Source organism: Nicotiana tabacum, chromosome 14 (assembly GCF_000715075.1).
Source record: "Nicotiana tabacum cultivar K326 chromosome 14, ASM71507v2, whole genome shotgun sequence".
NCBI lineage: Eukaryota > Viridiplantae > Streptophyta > Magnoliopsida > Solanales > Solanaceae > Nicotiana > Nicotiana tabacum.
This window is the reverse complement of record NC_134093.1, coordinates 103,506,525-103,525,906: the sequence shown is the minus strand read 5'-3', so window position 1 is coordinate 103,525,906 and position 19,382 is coordinate 103,506,525. Positions and strand designations below refer to the sequence as shown.

Here is a 19,382-nt window from a genome sequence, read left to right as displayed (position 1 = left end):
GCAAGATTGGTAAAATTTGCTATTGAAACCATCTGGCCCTGCAGCACTGGTGGGATTCATAGAGAACACAACTTTTTAAAGCTCCGATAAGGTTGGGTTTGCTGACAGAATAGCATTATCCTCAGGAGTGATCATGGAGGGGATGCATGACAACATATCTTCCCTGATGGCTCTTCCTGGATTTGTGAAAAGGTCTTGGTAAAATTCACAATAGCCTCATCACCTTGGATCCACTGTCCATTCTCTTCTTTGATTTTGTGGATATAGAGTTTCCTTCTTCTGCCTCTAATAAGACTGTGGAAGTATTTAGAGTTGGCTTCACCTTCTTTGAACCACTAAAGTTGTGTTTTTTGTTTCAGGAATTTCTCCTCTAACTTCATGTATCTGATGTATTGAGCTTTAAGATCATGCAGTGTTGTTCTATCAACTTCTTCATTGGTCTAAGCCAGAACCATTTCTGCTGCCTTTACTTGTTCTTCAAATTCTTTTGCTTTTTGGAAGATGTCACCATATTCTTGTCTGGACCATCTACTTAGACCAGTGCAGAGTGCCTTAAGTTTTTGGTGAAATACCCACATAGCACTCCCATTCACTTGTTTGTCCCAGATGTCTTTAACAAATGGTTTGAAGTTAACATTATCAACCCAGAAGTTAAGAAATCTAAAGTACTTGTTTCTAGTGTCATGTCTAATATTGATTTTCATGAGAATGGGATTGTGGTCAGACCCTGTTGAGGCTAAATGGGAGACAGAAGTAGAAGGGAATGCAGATAACCATTGATCATTCACAAGACCTCTATCTAATCTTTTCCAAACAATAGAGCCTTGCCCTCTACCATTGGACCAGGTGTATTTAGGACCATAAAAACCCAGGTCGACTAGTCCGCAGTCTTCAATCATGTAGAGAAAGTCCATACTCTTGCTCATTTGGTATAGGATTCCCCCTATTTTCTCTTCAACAAAGACAATAACATTGAAGTCTCCAATTACACACCATGGAGAGTCATAGATGGCAGATTTGTGCCTCAACACCTCCCAGAGAGGTCTTATCAGAATTGGGGTACATTTGGCATAGATTACTGTGAGGAAGAAGTGGTTGTTATTTTCAACATGTCTCATCTCTAGGGTGAGTTTTTGTTCATCATGATCAATCACTGAGGCAGTGAACTCTTTGTCCCAATAAACCCAAATTTTATTATTAACATTAGAAGCCGCTTGGTGCATGGAAAGCTGGATTTTGAAGTGGTTGATGTGGAGAGATGGAGTTTGAAGGAATGGTTCTAAGACTGCAACAAAAGGATAATTTATGAATATTTTTCAGTATTCTGAGCCTTTCAATAACTCCAGAGGTTCTGATGCCTCTTGCATTCCAAATGATTGAACTAATTATTGGAATGAGGAGGAGATTTTATGGGTTGGTGGGACAGTGCTAATCCTAGTAGCTTTGCTTCTGGTGATCCTTGGTGAAGGTCTCTTTCTAGATTGAATTCTTGTAAGTGAAACATTGTCTTCCTTTGGATATCCATTTACTGCAGCAATCAGAAGATCACAGTAATGTTCTTCTTCAGGATCTTCCTTACTAGATCCTTTTTCATCATCTTGATCCCCCATTATATCATCCTCTGATTGTATTGGCCTGTATTCATCTTCCTGCAGAGGATATCTGCTAAGTAGCCACTCCTTTAGAACCTTTTCCACTGGATGCAGATGTTGGTTTTCTTTGAGGGGGACATGAGTGATTTTGTGTGTTTTATATGAGTAGCTATCATTGTTGGTTGGTCCACCTGGGGTTATTTTTTTCTTGGACAAGCGAGGTTGGGAAAGGGAAGGATTGGCTATTACAACATGTTTGTAGGTAGGGGCTTCCTCTGATTCATTGGGAACAAGGCTACATCTTTTCTGGGTAGCAGGGCTCAAAAAAGGAGTGTCATCAGGAGGCTCAGTATGTTCATTAATACTGATTCTGGCATTCTATTTTCTCATTGCTTTTCTTCTTTTCTGACTAGGTTTGTTCCTTGATTTTTGTGGCTGAATTTGAAAATTAGCTACAACATGAGCTTTTCCTTTAAGCAAGTCTCTCATTTGAGCAGAGTGGTCTTCTTCAGAGCTGAAGTTCTCAGAACCCTTCTCATAATTCATATTTTCTGACTGTTGTGCCATTTGTTTGTCTGAATTTAAAACTGTGGTGCCAGGGGTTGATTGGTCAATCCTATGGTCAGTTAATTGTGCAGTAGCACACTCATGCAAAACATGAGGAATCCCAAACCCTGATGATACCCCTTCCTGTTTATCTATTGGTTTCTCCTGACAATACTCCATTCTCCTTTAACATCCTTTTCAGACATATTAACATTAGAAATAGTGAATTAATCAATAGACGGGGTGACTTGTTCCTCGACATCTGGAGTCACCAATTAAGAACTGGAAGCCATATCTGGTTCCTTGTTCTGCATGGTGGATGCATTGCTGACCTTCTGTTGTGATGGTTGTTTAGGTATGCATGCCTGCTGCTGTTTCTTGCTTTGGTTAGTGCCTTTGAAGTTCTTCTTCTTTTGGGTTTGCCATTCATCTTTTGATATTTCAGTAACTGCATTCTGTTGATCTGTTTGCTTTTGGTACTCCGTTGCATTTTGCTTGATTTGGTCTTGTGCAATTTCCTTTGGTTTTTCTCTTTGTGTCTTTTTTTGGTTCTTGCTAATATCTGCATCATCTTTAGCCTTATTTTGGTTACTGATCTGGGATTAACTAACTTCAGCAGCTTCTTCTTCCTTTCTTCTTTTCATTTCCTCATCTCTACTTATGATTTGGCATGAATGTAGAGAGTGTCCCTAGTGTCTACAGTAGGTGCAATATGAAGGAACTTTGTCATATTGCACTTCAAGCCACTGACCATCTCCATTAACATCTTGGTCTTCATCATAACCTAGCCAAACATGACTAGGTCTTTCCTTAGTGAGGTCAATTTGCATTTTTACTTTGGCCACACTACCTCTTGTTTTTTGAAAAGTTGCCAAGTCTAGAAAGAGAGCCTTACTAACAGGAGATAACAAAGGGGTGAGTATCTCCATATAGTAAAGGTGCTAGGGAAGTTCAGGGATTATAATCCATACTGGGACAATAGGGGAGTCCTCGTTAGGATTGAACACTGGGTTCCATACTTCAATTTTCATCATTTGGCCTTGGATGTACATGTACTGCTTGGTCCATACTGTGGAGTGGTCATATTTGTTGTCCAAGTCAATGTACACTATTTTTGCATTGAAATGAGCTATTTTGACACCACCTTTGAGCTCAGTTTGAGCTATAAAGCTTTTCCTGATCACTTCCATCTTGGGCATGGTGTTTGCAAACTTGCCCACTAGTGTATATTTGCATCTGTCAGCAAATTTCACCATGTAATCCTCTCTTCTGAAGATAACTGCTGGTTTGCCTTGCTTGGTAGTGATAATGGGAGGGGAGAATTCAATGGGGCCTATCTCTGCTTCATGCCTAGCTCTCAACCTATTGACATACGAGTGTGTTACTGTTGGTGGTGATGGATGGGGGATATTGACTGGTAGTTTGTTTTTGTTCTGGCTTGTATTGGGCTTTGGATTGGTGACTATAGTTGGGTTGGGCTGGGAAGATTGCACAACTTTTTCCTATAGGTTTTTGATGTTCTTTTGGTTCCTTTTTGGAATGTTTGGTCTCTCAAAGTTATAAGACACCTTGAGGGGAGGAGTGTAGATTTGTTTGTTGAGGTTTTGAGCAGTTGAGGGATCTTGATTACCTAGTATGGACTGCAATGCTGCCACAGGAAATGATGGACCAGTGTTATTGCCCGCAACTAATTGTTGAGGATTTGGAAGTTGAGCTTCTTTGTGGTTGTCAGGAGTAGTGGCAAGAGCATTTGTTGTGGAAATTGTTGTGGCATCTGGAAAGCTATTCTCTTGGATTTGCTCATCTTGGATAGTTCAGACACTATTGTCGACCCCTTGTGTAACTGGTGAAGAAGACAACATATGTGCATCACTTTTTTGAATTGATTCTTGTAAATTGACTTGGCGACTATCTTTTGGAGGACTTTTGGAGGCATGAACAAAGGATTGCCCCTCAGTTTGGACCTTAGAAACGTCTGTGGTATTTTGTCGAGCACCTGGCTTGCTTATCTCTGCAGAGGTAGATTTTTGCAAAATTGGGACACTTGGGTTATTGATGTTGTGGTCCGAGATGTTAGAATCAATCCCTACAGCTTCAGAACTCAATTCACATTGGTTTCTAACATTTTGGATCGCCAGAACTCCATTTCCGTCGACCTGGAACATAGCGTGAAATTGTGGCACATCTGGGGTGGCGCTTGGTACAGCCGGGGGGGGGATTGAAATTTGATGAGAAGCTGGTATTTGACTTGGAGAACACTCTCTGGCGCTTTGAATCATGCAATTTGGCCCCGAATTGAGGTGGGTATCTTTTGAACTAACCTGACCTGACTAAGATTTGTTAGGATGAACCCTGCTGTATTATGGATATTTGGGGCAGCTGGGTTAGAATTGGGATGTGAAACCATTTGGGGGTTGTGCGATGTAGAAAGATGCGTATTTTATGGTTGGTCCGGTGGTTTTCCACCACCGGACGACGGCGTGGCGGCCATATCGCCGCTTCTAGCTGCTGTTCAATTATGTCACCGCTTGGAAAAACCAAGTTTGGTGGTTGGAGAAGGGAATTAACCTTACCTCTTTGATAAAGAACTTGAGGGATTTCTTGTTGGATTTCAAGGGTTGGACAAGAATTTGATGAACAAGATACTTTATCTACTTGCTCTCTCATGAACGCTCTCACTTCTCTCTAAAGTCATCAGATAATTGCCACAAAATATGCCCCAAAACATATTTATCAAAATGGGGTCGGGTTATGAAAATAGGGAAATTACTCCTCCGAAAATAGGTAGGTGATCGCACAATGCACCGCCAAATAGGTATGCAGGTTGCACAATGGATCGCAAAACAGATGCCTAGAAGTGGTGTGCGCTGGGTATATCGGCGACTATTTTGCGGGTTGCAAATCTATTTTGCGGCTCGCATAATTGATTTGCGGTCGCACAATTTTCCGCATAATCACATTTTTTCTGCTTTTGGTAATTTGGTCATAACCTCTTGTAGGAATGTCCAAATAATGAACGATTTAAAGCGTTAGAAACTAGACTCAAAGATATTTCATTTGATAGGTAATACACCATATAACACTTCGTATCCTCAGAGTTATGCTCATTTGAAGTTAGGTCTTGTGCGAACTCACTTGAAACTTTAGTATTATAAAATTTCCAACTTCTACATTCGATGCCGAAATCTATCGAATCAAGTGCGATTGACGTTAAATTTTGCACACAAGTCATAAATTACATAATAGAGCTATAAAAATTTTCGAAACTGGATTCCGACTCCGATATCAAAAAGTCAACCCCGTGGTCAAACATAGAAATCTTTAGCCTTTAAATTACTAGTTTCCGTTAAATGGTCATAACTTGAGTTAGGTACCTCCAAATTAAATTACGGGCATACACCCAAGTCCCAAATCACGAGACGGACCTACCCGAACTATAAAAATACTTATCCGGGTCCATTTGCTCAAAATATTGACCAAAGTCAACTCTGTTGAGTTTTATGGCTCTAGTTCACATTTTAATCCATTTTTCACATAAAAACTTTTCGGAAAATTTTACGGACTTTGCATGCAAGTCGAGGAGTGTAAAATAGTACTTTTCAAGGTCTTAGAATACAGAATTAATTATTAGATTTAAAGATGACATTTTGGGTCATCACAATATCCTCAGAATCAGGTCCTCGGCCTCACTCAGTCATAAATCTCTCCAGTCTCTTGGGATCACAAAGTCAGAAAACTAGGCCAAAAATGATGATACGATGTGTCAATATGTAGTAACAGATACTGAGATATGATAAGAAATGAATGAACATGACTGAGTATGAAATTGCAACGTAAGAAAATAACTTAACAACAGTAACGATAACTCTAGTACGTAGAGATTTCATGATTACAGATAAGTTCAGGTAACTAAACAGTACCACAGGAATAACAGAGTCAAAGTTCACACGGTACACTCCCACTCACCCGTGACCTAGCATGTGCGTCACGTCAACACCAAACACATATCACGTATAATCAGGGTTCATACCCTCAGCTCTAAGATAAGAAGAGTTACTTACCTCGAACAAGTCGAATCCAATGCCAAGCAAGCTAAACAATGCTCCAGAATTTTCATTCTGCGCGTATCAAATTCTGAACGCTTCCTATCTCCTAAATTCAAGCCAAACGATCCGCATCTATTAAAACAACGCGCAAATAAATCATAATTTACTCCAATGCTTACAAATTAATAATTTATGAAAATTTCCAACTCCGCTCGAAATATCGAGAATGGGGCCCACATCTAGAAATTTGACAAAACTCACAAAATCAGATAACTCATTCAATTACGAGTTCAACCATTCTAATTGCACTCAAATCCGACTCCGAATCGGTGTTCAAATCTCGAAAATTCATTTTATGGAATAATAAAAAATTCCTCTAATTTCTCTTGAAAAAGCAATAGTCTAACGCCGAAAATGAAGCTTAATTTATGCAACAAAATCACAAGGGAGTCAAGAACACTTACCCCAAGTTGTGTAAAAAATTCGTCTCCAAGATCGCCTAACCCAAGCTGCAAAATCCGAAAATGGCTAAAAATAGCTAAACCCCGAACTTAAAGCTTCTGCCTAGCGTCTTCCGCATTTGCGGCCTCCTCTTTTGCGAAAGAAGCTTGCATCTGCGAGTCAGCTTTGGCCAGCAGTTGTCGCTTCTTCGACGTCCAAACCTCATATGCGGTAGCACTTCTACGCGAGTTGGGCTACTTCTGCGATGCCTCCCAGCCAGCCTTCCCCAGGTCACTTCTGCGACCAGTTTTTATGCTTCTGCGAGCCGTACCTGCGGTCCCTCATGCGCAAGTGCAAAGACACCAGCAACAGAAAATTTCCAGCATTTTCTTAAGTCCGAATTTGATCCGTTAATCATCTGAAACTCACCCGAGACCCACGGGACCTCAACCGAATACACCAACAAGTCCTAAAATATCATATGAACTTAGTCGGACCTCTAATCACTTCAAACAACGCTAAAACCACGAATCATACCCATTTTCAAGCTTAATGAAACTAAAAATTTTTAACTTCTACATTCGATGCTGAAACCTATCAAATCAAGTCTGATTGACCTCAAATTTTGTAAACAAGTCATAAATGACATAACGAAGCTATTCCGATTTCCAGAATAAGATTTCGACCCCGATATCAAAAAGTCAACTTCCCAGTCAAACTTTCAAACTTACATTTCCATTTTAGCCAATTCAAGCCTAATTTAACTATGGAATTGCAAATAAATTTTCCAGACACGCTCCTACGTCCAAAATCATCATACGGAATTGGAATCATCAAAACCCAATACTCGGGGTCGTTTACACATAAGTCAATATTCGACCAACTATTTCAACTTAAACTTTAAATCTGGGAACTAAGTGTTCCAATTCATTCTGAAACCTCCCCGACAAGTCACATAATTATAATTGAACACAGGATAAGCATTAAATGGGGAAACGGGGTTGTAATACTCAAAACGATCAGTCGGGTCATAACACTTCCCTAATTTCTAGCCCCTGTATTGTTCTGCTCTTCGTTCTTTATCTATGTGCATCTCTAAAATGGATGAATTCTTGGACAAAAAGAAATGAGTGTGGTGCCCCACTAATAAAAAATGTCATGTGTTTGTGCTCTTGTCAATTAATTTTGAGTATGTACTACAAATAAGGACAAAAATTAAAATGAGAGAATGGGGGTGATCACGTGAACTGATTGTAAGTATGTGAATTAGTTAAATTGGATATAAAGGAATCTTCAACGCTGTGGCCATCTTTGAATTTCTCTTCTTTTCTTTTTGATTTTTTTTATGTATAATCCAAAATACTAATCCATAACTGAATACATGAAATAAAAAGGGTGAAACAACTACATTAGCTATTATTTTATGATTTTCAATTTTATCCAAAGTAAGATAAACTAAAAATTGCTAGACTAAATATTAATTAGCTAAAATAAAAGAAAATATTCATGTAATTTTTATTTTTAAGATAAAATAAAGTAAAAAGTTAAAAATAGTGAAAATAACAATATTATATCTAAAACCAACACCTAAGCACTAAAAGGTAAAATATTTCGAGGACGGTCAAAAATTACATATCTACACACGTAACCATCAAATGAACTAGAGGAAGCAGAAATCTCTTTGAACTCTAAAATCTTCTCTTCCTTGCATTTAGTTTGTTTTTCTAACATTTTTTATATTTTATTTATTGTGGATCTCCAATGTAATTATATAAATTGTTAATAATTTTAGTTGTAATTTTGAGTTTTCTCTTTTGAAAGAATCTATATTTATTTGGGAAGTGATCACACAAAAGCAGTTGATAAAACCACGATGTTATTTTCTACGTGAAAAGAATATTTAAACTTTTTCGTGCGTTTACTTATTTATGTTTTGAATTTCTTTAATAAAATCCTTGATCTTCTACTGAAATAACATATAGACTTTCATATGAAACACTGCATTAGTGTATGCTGTGATTATTTTTCTTGCACAACCAATTAAAACAATGCTTATTTTATGCGAATCATAATATCTCCCAAATGCAAAAACATTAGATTTAAGAAATTATTTTTCGAGATTCATTATGAAAACAAAATGAGGATCTGGCTATTTATATCAAATACGATTACATACTCTGATCCATTTGCTATTGTGGATTCTGATCCGCAATTTCTCGGGGGATTTGCAGTCGTACCCTATATTTGTGCCACCTTTTAACCTGTACCATATTTTTTAAAATTATTGATTTGGTAGCCATCTCACAAAAAATTCGTAATAATATGAAGGGCAACCCTTGAAAAAAGATATAAAACGATCTCCTCATCTCCTCTCAGCAACTTTATAAAAGAATCATAAACTTGTCCACATTCATCTTCAGAATCATACTTGCATGAAGTTATTTTACCTTTAACCTAAAACTCTATGCTAATGTAGCATGAAGTTGTTTCTTATTGAAACTAAAACTTCATACTAATGTAGCATGAAGTTGTTTCACATTGAAGCTAAAATTTCATGCTAATGCATGCTGAAGTTATTTATCCTGCAGTCTACAGTTTTATCATAAATTTTATCCGAAATTTCAGTCTAAACATGTTGAAGTTATTTAGTTCATTTGTTAAAACTTCAGACTAAACATGCTGAAGTTATTTAATTTATTTGCTAAAACTTCAGACTAAACATGTTTAAGTTATTTAGTTCATTAGCTAAAACTTCAGACTAAACATACTTAAGTTTTTTAGTTCATTTGCTAAAATTTCAGACTAAACATGCTTAAGTTTTTGTCTTGTAGTATGTAATTTTCTAATGAGTTTTTGCTAATGCATGATGAAGTTATTTAGTTTATTTGCTAAAATTTCAGACAAAATATGCTGAAGTTTTTTAGTTCATTTTTCTTAAACTTCAAACTAAACATGCTTAAGTTTTTGTCTTGCAGTATGTAATTTTCTAAAGAGTTTTTGCTAATGCATGCTGAAGTTATTTAGTTCATTTGCTAAAATTTCATACCAAAACATGCTGAAATTTTGTAACACAGTCTACAGTTTTGTCCTGAGTTTTATCCGAAGCTTCAGTCTAAACAAGCTGAAGTATTTTAGTTTATTTGCTAAATTTCAGCCTAAACATGCTTAAATTTTTGTCCTGCAGTTTGTCAATAGTCTTTTATTAAAGAAGGGAAAAATCATCTTTTAAAAATGTTTTTAACAAAAAAAATGGGTACGGATGCAAATGGAAAAATAAAATGGGTATAAGTTAAAAAAAGGGCGACCAAATAGGGCGCCCCGTGTAATTTTTACCATTTCCTCCTTCACGGCTCCTACAATAAGTGATATTTGCAAATGAGCCCAATCATACTATGTTGGGGTTTTACATAAATTCTTGATTTTATTAATTATTTATTTTTTGGCTGGTATATATTATTTGTGTAATAATTGTACATAATTATACATATTTTATCCATGGATTATACATAATACAAAAGTTTTGGTTATTTTTAGTTTAAGTGGTTGGGTGAGGTGCTATATAGGTTAATTCTTCCTTTAAATATTAGAATAATAATACAATTTTTTTGTTATAAAATAAATCTCGCGTTAGAGTCCATCTTCAAAAAACTAATACTGGAAATAAATATCACAATTTTATTGGTTCCAACAATTATGTGAAAATCTGCTTAAAAATGCTTGCTTCATTATCGTGGTTCGCTAATTAGCATGGGTAAATCCTCCGCTCGACTTATCCGGTAAACTTATAATGCAAATGTTTACTTACAATGTCAAGTTACTAAAAACTATTATAAATAGGCAAGCAATGCTATATTCCCGTTCAAAAATAAGTGCCCTTTAATATTTTGGACATCGATTAAGTAGATCATTTAATAGTATAATAAAAGTTATTTAACTAAGTTATACTTTATACCTTCTCAAATTACTCTTTATATATCCTCATAGATCACTTATTGAATTACACATAGATTTCAAAAATATAGTTAATGCATATTTGTTTTCTAAAGCAGCACTTACTTTAGCCAAATTAATTTACCTATAAACTCATATTGTATCAATGTATGAAATTTTATCACTTTTCACCTTACAAACCGAGGAAACCTATTAATGTCTTAGGTAATGCATTGAGACATGTTTATAACCAATCTCTTGGCTTGTTAAACTAATTTCGCTTATAGTCTTCGAGTTTTATGTAATTTCTAGTGTATACTATAACTGTAACGACCCAACCGGTCGTTTTACCTTCTAGAACCCCATTTCCCTAAATAAGACTTTCCGTATATGTTTTACTATTTTATGACTTGCGGGGATGGTTAGTTCCGGATTTGGAAGGGTTCAGATTGAGATCGAAACACTTGGTTCCTTAGTTGGCTTTAAAAAGGACTAAATTTGACTTCGGTCAAAGTTTTGAGTAAATGACCCCGGAATCGGAATTTGATGATTCCAATAGGTTTGTATGATGATTATGTACTTGGGCGTATATTCGAATCGGGTTTTGGGCAAACCTGGAGCGTTTAGGCGCTTAAGAGTGAAGGTTGACTATTTTGAAGGTTTTAAGGTTATTTAAATTTGGTTTGGAGTAGTTTTTGGAGTAATCGAGGTCCTTTTAGAATTCCGAGCCTAGGAATAGTTCTGTATGGTAATTTAAGACTTGCACGCAAAATTTGATGTCATTCCGAGTAGTTTAAGTACATTTTAGCGCGTTTGGAGTAAGTTTGAAGAACTTGAAAATTCTTAAGTTGAATCAATTTGGTTTGGGTATGATTCTTAGTTTTGATGTTGTTTTAAGCATTCTAAGGGTTTGAGCGAGTCTGTTTCGTGATTTCAAACTTGTTGGTATGTTCGGACGGGGCCCCGGGGGCTTCGGGTGTTAATCGGACGAGGCTCGGACCAAGTTTGGACATATGAGCAATGGCTGAAGCTTCCAACTACTGGTGTAACCGCACCTGTGCATGGACAACCAAAGGTGCGAGCTCGCAGAAGCGAGCAAGAAGGCGCAAAAGCGGTTAAGCGGGGGCAGCTCAGAAGCCGCAGGAGTGGAGCTATTGGGTTCACCTACGGGCGCGCTTGCAGGTGCGATGGAGGAAGCCGCAGAAGCTGCGTGAGAGCCACAGAAGCGGACCTGCGGGAGCGGGCAAATGGTCCACAAGTACGAATTTTGGCTCAACAGGAGGAGACCGCATTTGTGAGGATTTTTCCGCAGATGCGGAACCGTAGAAGCGACCGTACCTCCACAGGTAAAAAAAATCACAGAAGGCAGAACCTTCATTAAAGTTAGGGTTTGAGTATTTTTAGCCTATTTTTCTCCATTCTTGGGCGATTTTGGAGCTTCTTGAGAGGGGTGTTCACCTAGAAACTTGGAGGTAAGTGAAGTTTATCTATTGTGAGTTAAATACATAGATTATGGGTAGATGTTTACATGTAAATTAGTAAAAATTGTGGGTTTAGATAAAAAATCTAGGTTTTGATAAATCAAATAAGATTTTTACCACGAAAATGCTTATGGAATGGGATGAAAATTGTATATTTGAGTTCTTAAGGTTATGGGTGACGATTTACTCCGAATATTTTAGGAATCCGGGTACGTGGGCCGAGAGTAAATTTTAGGAATTTTACCAATTTGGGTTGGGTAGTTAATCTAATAATTTAATTTCGAATTATTGAGCCTGTATTGATTAAATTAGATAACATTTGGCTAGTTTCTGATTTTTGGGCACCAAATTGAGGCTTTTACGCGAAATTTTGATCAGGAAGTGAGCTTTGAGACGAGGTAAGTCTCTTGTCTAACCTTGTAAGAGGGAATTTACCCCATAGGTGTTATAAATAAATATTTTTTTTCTAATTGTGGAGGCTACATATGTATGAGGTGACCCAATGCATGAACTATTTGGAATTTTGCACTATACTTGTTAAATTAACTAAATTTTATTAGAACTTGTTAAAGAAATTTTGAAAGGTAGTTAATGAAATTTGTATTACCTTGGATATAAATTATTAAAAAAATGTTTAAGAAAAATACTTATAAATTATCCATTCTTTTCTTGTGGAGCGGGCCGAACGCCTCGGCAGTAGATAGATGCATCTATGGATCATGCCACACGTCTCTCGGCAGTGTACACGTCACTATGGATTGGGCCGTACGACCTCGACGTAAATCGTGCCTAATAATAATAATTACATGGTGCCTTGACATTTTTGTTGCAGTTGTGAAGATAAATGATTTATTGATAATTATTAAATTTTGAAAGAACTATTCATTCCTGCTTACTAAGGACATTTGTTATCATTCCCATGAATCGTGTTTATCTAAATATTCCTATCTTAATATTATTGATCCATAGTAAGTGTCGAAGTCTACCTCTCGTCACTACTTCTTCGAGATTAGACTTGATACTTACTGGGTACACGTTGTTTACGTACTCATGCTATACTTGCTACACTTTTTGTGCATGATCTGAGATAGGTGCATCAGGCGGTCCTACCGGTACGTACCCCCGATATTCTGAGGCCTAGTGGTGAGCTTCTTTTCTTGAGCCGTTCCGCAGCACCTAGTGTCTCTCTTTGTATTTGCATTATGTCTATTTATGTTCAGACAATATTTAGAATTTTGTATAATCTACTAGATGCTCATACACTTGTGACACCAGGTCTTGGCACACACACTAGTAGAATTGTGGTTTTGAATTATTACTTTGGTTTCTATTTATTTAAAGCTTTTATTTTTTTCTTAAATCTTGCAAGGAAGAAAAGTTTAATTACTCGAAAATTTATTAAAAGAGAAAATATATGTTTAATTCAATAGTTGGCTTGCCTAGCGGTGATGTTGGGCGCCATCACGACCTATAGGTGAAATTGGGTCGTGACAATAACAGTATAACGAATATTTGGTAAGGAACCCATTTAGAATTCTTTGATAAGTTTGGTTTCTTTAAAAAAAATATTTTTTGAATTTGTACAAATCACTTTACTTTTTTCACTCTAAATCTTAAGAGTCCAAACAAAATATTAAGTCAACAATTATGCAAATTCTTTGACAGAAAACCTAACTAAAATTATTTATAATTTCAAAAAATATTTCAAACAAAATACAGCTTTCTACCTTTTTTAAAATATTAGAATATGAAGATGAATTCTATGCATCTTAGTTTATTTTCGTTTAAAAGTTTTAAAGCTTATATGGGAAATTGGAAAAGTATGTCATATTTATACTATTTTTGAAGTTTAAGGAAGTCCTTACACAAGAATAATGGAAGTTTACGTGGGCCCAAGTTTAAAAGGGTAAAATTTATGAGGTATAGATGAATAACATTATGTGAATTATAAATAAGGCAGAGCCCACCATTTCGGAGAATTGATAGCCTTGCCGATAAATTGAGAGCGTGCATGCAAAATGTGGGTGGAGGCCCCACTTTCTCAGCAAGTTTCCAGGGATAAATACAGAGGCTACTAAAAGACTTAAATACCCTTGTGAATGTAACGATCTGGTCGGTCGTTTTGAGAGTAATAGCCCCGATCCCCTATTTTCTGCATTCCCCGTGTCAGTTTCTGTTTATGTGACTTGCCGGGAGGTCTTGTTTTTGGTTTCGGAGTATTTTGGGATACGTAGTCCCTAAAACAGAAGCTTAAGTCGAATTTTGACTATAGTCGGAATTGTGTGAAGATGACTCCGGTAAAGGCACATGCCAGAGCAATAAAGGTTGCGACTAGGAAGTCGGACCTCTTCAAGGTGAAACAAAAAGACAATGAAATGTTGAGGGAATTCGTATCTCGGTTGTAGATGGAACGCATGGAACTACCACCGGCCAAAAATGATTCAAGCCTTTACTTAAAGTTTGAACGAACGAAATTCAGTGGCATCACGATAGATAAAGCAGAATTTAATTGAATATCCAGCAGTAACCTGGGCCGATGTACATAATCGGTACTAGTCAAAGATCAGGGTCGAGGATAATCAATTGGGGACCCCTTCTGTTTCCATTTATCCAAATAGGCCCGTCGACAGAACTCAAAGGGATATCGACAGAGAACCCCGGTCGAACAGAGATCAGTATCAACCATACAACGCATATCATAGAAACAACAGCCCAGGATACAATCCCATCTGAAATGATCGAAGGAACGATCTAGGACATAGCTCTCGAGGGCTCATGAGCAAAAGTGACTTCGATAAACATGCCGATCCCACAAAAGCACCACGATTATCAGAATACAACTTCAGCATCGACGCATCAGGTATTGTGTCAGCCATTGGGAGAATCAAAGATACTAGAAGGCCCATACCCCTACAAACTAATCCATCCCAAAGAAAGCCCAATCAAATATGCAAATACCATGGTACACATGGTCATAGAACCGAAGACTGCAGACAACTAAGGGAGGAGGTGGTCCGTCTATTCAATGAGGGTCACCTTTGAGAATTCTTGAGTGACCGAGCTAAAACCATTTCAGAGATAGGGATGCAAACAGGAAAAACGAGCAGGAAGAACCACAACACGTGATTCACATGATCATTGGTGGGGTCGATATTCCACAAGGGCCCGTGTTCAAACGCACTATAGTATCAATCACCAGGGAAAAACGAACTCGAGACTATGTGCCAGAAGGCACTTTATCATTCAATGATGAGGAAGCAGAAGGGATCTCACAACCCCACAATGATGCTTTGGTAATCTCTATCCTTATGAATAAAATTTAGGTTAAATGTGTTTTAATTGATCCAGGAAGCTCGGACAATATTATTCAATCGAGGGTCGTGGAACAGCTCGGTCTACAAGATCAGATCACACCCGCAGCTCAGATTCTCAATGGCTTCAACACAGCGAGTGAAACAACTAAAGGGAAAATCATCCTACCAGTAAATATAGCCGGAACTATTGAAGAAACAAAGTTCCATGTGATCGAGGGCGATATGAGATACAACGCACCGCTCGGAAGACCCTGGATTCACAACATGAGGGCGGTCCCCTCAACCCTTCACCAAATGCTGAAGTTCCCAACACCGGATGGAGTAAAAACAGTGTATGGGGAACAACATGCTGCCAAAGAGATGTTTGTGGTCGACAAAGTAATACCGGTATCGGCGCTTTCGTCAACAAAGGGATCGTAGTCCAAAGGAAAATAGGAAGCTAAATAGCAACCACAACCACCAGTCTCGACTCAGTCGGAGAAGTAGGGAACAGACGAGGACGATGACTACTAGACCCCTCGATCCTTTATAATCCCCGAGGATTTCGACGCCACTAAATCGGCAGTCGAAGAGCTGGAGCAAGTCATACTGATCGATCATCTACCCGATCGAAAGGTATACCTAGGTATGGGGTTAACCCCCAAACTTAGGGAAAAACTCATTAAATTTCTTATCAATAATATGGATTGTTTTGCTTGGTCCCACCTAGATATGATAGGGATCCCGTCGGAGATCACTACACATCGACTGAGCTTGGACCCGAAGTTCTGCTCGGTAAAACAAAAGAGAAGGCTCCAGTCCGAGGTAAAACATGCATTCATCAAGGATGAGGTAGCCAACTTCTCAAAATAGGATCCATTCGGGAAGTAAAATATCCCGAATGGTTAGCAAATGTAGGTCGTAGTCCCTAAAAAGGGAAATAAACTTAGAATGCGCGTAGAGTATAAAGATTCAAATAAAGCATGTCCTAAAGACTCTTTTCCTCTGCCGAATATCGATCGCATGATCGATGCCATGGCCGGCCACGATATCCTTAGTTTTCTCGATGCCTACTCCGGGTATAATCAAATACAAATGAACCCGGAGGATCAGGAAAAGACTTCGTTCATCACTAAGTACGACACCTATTGTTATAATGTAATGTCGTTTGGACTAAAAAATGCTGGTGCCACTTATCAACGCTTAATAAATCGAATGTTCGAAGAATAAATAGGTAAATCAATAGAGGATTATATTGACGATATGCTAGTTAAGTCCCTGCGAGTAGAGGACCATTTGCCACATTTGCGGGAGACCTTCGATATACTAAGTAAATAATACATGAAACTCAACCCGGAGAAATGTGCAGTCGGGGTCGGCTCAGGCAAGTTCCTCGTCTTTATGGTATCAAATCGGGGGATCGAAATCAACCCCAATAAGATCAAGGCAATCGAAGACATCATAGTTGTGGACAATGTTAAGGTTGTACAAATATTAATATGGCGCATAGCCGCCCTAGGCTGATTCATCTCGAGGTCTTCAGATAGAAGTCACAGGTTCATCTCACTGCTAAAAAAGAAGAACATTTTTTCATGGACCCCGGAATCCCAACAAGCATTGGAATAATTAAAGCGGTACCTCTCGAGCCCGCCACTACTTCATACTCCAAAAATAGACGAGCAACTCTACTTGTACTTAACAGTCTCGAAAATCGCGGTAAGTGGGGTCCTAGTTCGAGAAGAGAAAGAAAAGAAATTTCCTATTTACTATGTTAGTCGAACTTTAGGTAAGGCCGAGACCCGGTACCCACACTTGGTAAAATTAGCGCTTTCCCTAATAAGCGCCTCTGGGAAATTAAAACCATATTTTTAGTGTCACCCGATCTGTGTGGTGACTACCTTTCCCCTTCGCAATATTTTGCATAAGCCCGAACATTCGGGCCAATTGGCCAAATGGGCCGTCGAGATCAGTGGGTACGATATTGAGTATCGACCCCGAACGACCATTAAGTCATAAATCTTAGCGTACTTTGTGGCCGACTTTACACTAGCCCTCGTACCCGAGGTAGAAAAGGAACTATTATTAAAGTCGGTTACATCATCGGGGGTGTGGACCCTCTTCACAGACGGCGCTTCGAACGTGAAGGGGTCCGGTCTAGGCATCGTTTTGAAGCCGCCCACGGGTAATACATATTAGACAAGCTATCAAAACTTCTAAGTTAACTAAAAGTTTGGGAGCAGAGGTCATCGAGGCCATATGTGACTCCCTGCTTGTGGTAAACTAAGTCAACATAACCTTTGAGGTTCGAGAAGATCGAATGTAGAGGTACTTGGACAAACTACAAGTGAATTTGTATCGGTTTAAAGAATAGACCCTACAGCATGTGCCTCGAGAACAAAACAGTGAGGCAGATGCCCTTGCAAATTTGGGGTCATCAGTCGAAGACAACGAGATTAGCCCAGGGACTGTCGTATAACTTTCAAGGTCAATAATTGAAAAGGGTCACGCCGAAATCAACTCCACAAGTCTGACTTGGTATTGGAGGAACAAATATATCGAGTACCTAAAGAACGGGAAGCTTCCATCGGATCCTAAGGAAGCGAGGACTCTACATACGAAGGCCGCACGATTTGTATTGGCCGAAGATGAAACACTATACAGAAGGATGTTCGATGGACCATTGGAAATATGTTTGGGACCTGGAGATACCAACTACGTCCTACGAGAAATCCACGAGGGCACCTGCGAAAATCATTCCGGTGCCGAATCATTGGTTCACAAAGTCATCAGAGCAGGATACTATTGGGCCGGTATAGAAAAGGATACAAAAGAGTTTGTTCGAGAGTGCGACAAATGTCAAAGGTATGCGCCGATGATTCACCAACCCAGAGAGAAACTCCACTCAGTCTTATCACCATGGACATTCATGAAATGGGGAATGGATTTCGTCGACCCTCTACTATTAGCCCCAGGTAAAGCTAAATTTATTTTGTTTATGACTGACTATTTCTCTAAGTGGGTTGAAGCACAGGCTTTCGAGAAAATTAGAGAGAAAGAAGTCATAGACTTCATCTGGGACCACATTATATGCTGATTCGGGATCCCGTCGAGATCGTATGCAACAATGGAAAGCAATTCGTCGGTAGCAAAGTGACAAAGTTTATCAAAGATCACAAAATAAAAACGATCCTGTCGACGCCATATCATCTTAGCGGGAACGGACAGGCCGAATTGACAAACAAGACCAACATTTAAAATCTAAAGAAAAGATTGAACAACTCTAAGGGAAAATGGAGAGAAATATTGCCCGAAGTCCTTTAGGCGTATCGAACTACATCAAAATTTAGTACGGGGGCAACACCGTTCTCTTTAGTATATGGCGTCGAAGCTCTGATCCCGGTTGAAGTCGGGGAACCTAGCATCAAGTTTTGATATGCAATGGAAGAGTTAAATCACGAGGCTATGAATACAAGCCTCGAATTTCTAGATGAAAAATGGGAAGCCGCCCTCGTTCGAATGGCCGCACAGAAACAGCAGATCGAAAGGTACTACAATCAAAGAGCCAATCTTCAACACTTTAAAATCGGGGACTTGGTTCTGAGGAAGGTCACCCTCAATACTCGAGACCCAAATGAAGGAAAACTTGGCCCGAATTGGAAGGGACCGTATCAGGTCCTCGATATCATCAGAAAGGGATCCTACAAACTTGGCACGATGAATGGCGAACAATTACCAAATAATTAGAACATATCACTCCTGAAACGATATTACTGCTAAGGTACGACCTTCTCCATTTTCGTTTATATTTTATACTAACCATTTGCAGGTGTTTAATCGAAGACACCAAAGGATTCTTCAAACACAAAGTCCTTAGGTCTAAAAGCACACGTTGCACTCTTTTTCCCTTAGACCAGTTTTTGTCCCAAATAGATTTTTCTGGTGAGGTTTTTAACGAGGCAACCAATGTTCGTGCTAACTTAGAGCAATTCAACAGTATTCGAGCCTTCTTTACAATCAACCTCGAATACTGGGGGGCATCACCCTCAGACATTT

The 19,382-nt window shown here is 38.5% G+C and overlaps 1 protein-coding gene across 1 annotated transcript; it reads right to left on the bottom strand.

Moving 5' to 3' along the window:
- Positions 1 to 440: 440 nt before the first annotated feature.
- Positions 441 to 1,223, bottom strand: LOC142169072 (uncharacterized). Its single transcript, XM_075230274.1, has one exon. The coding sequence runs from the start codon at positions 1,221 to 1,223 to the stop codon at positions 441 to 443; it is 783 nt and encodes a 260-aa protein (XP_075086375.1).
- Between the last annotated feature and the right edge of the window lie 18,159 nt (positions 1,224 to 19,382).

Excerpts from the sequence above, each read along its gene's own strand:
- LOC142169072 (XM_075230274.1), bottom strand. The coding sequence starts at position 1,223 with ATGCACCAAGCGGCTTCTAATGTTAATAATAAAATTTGGGTTTATTGG.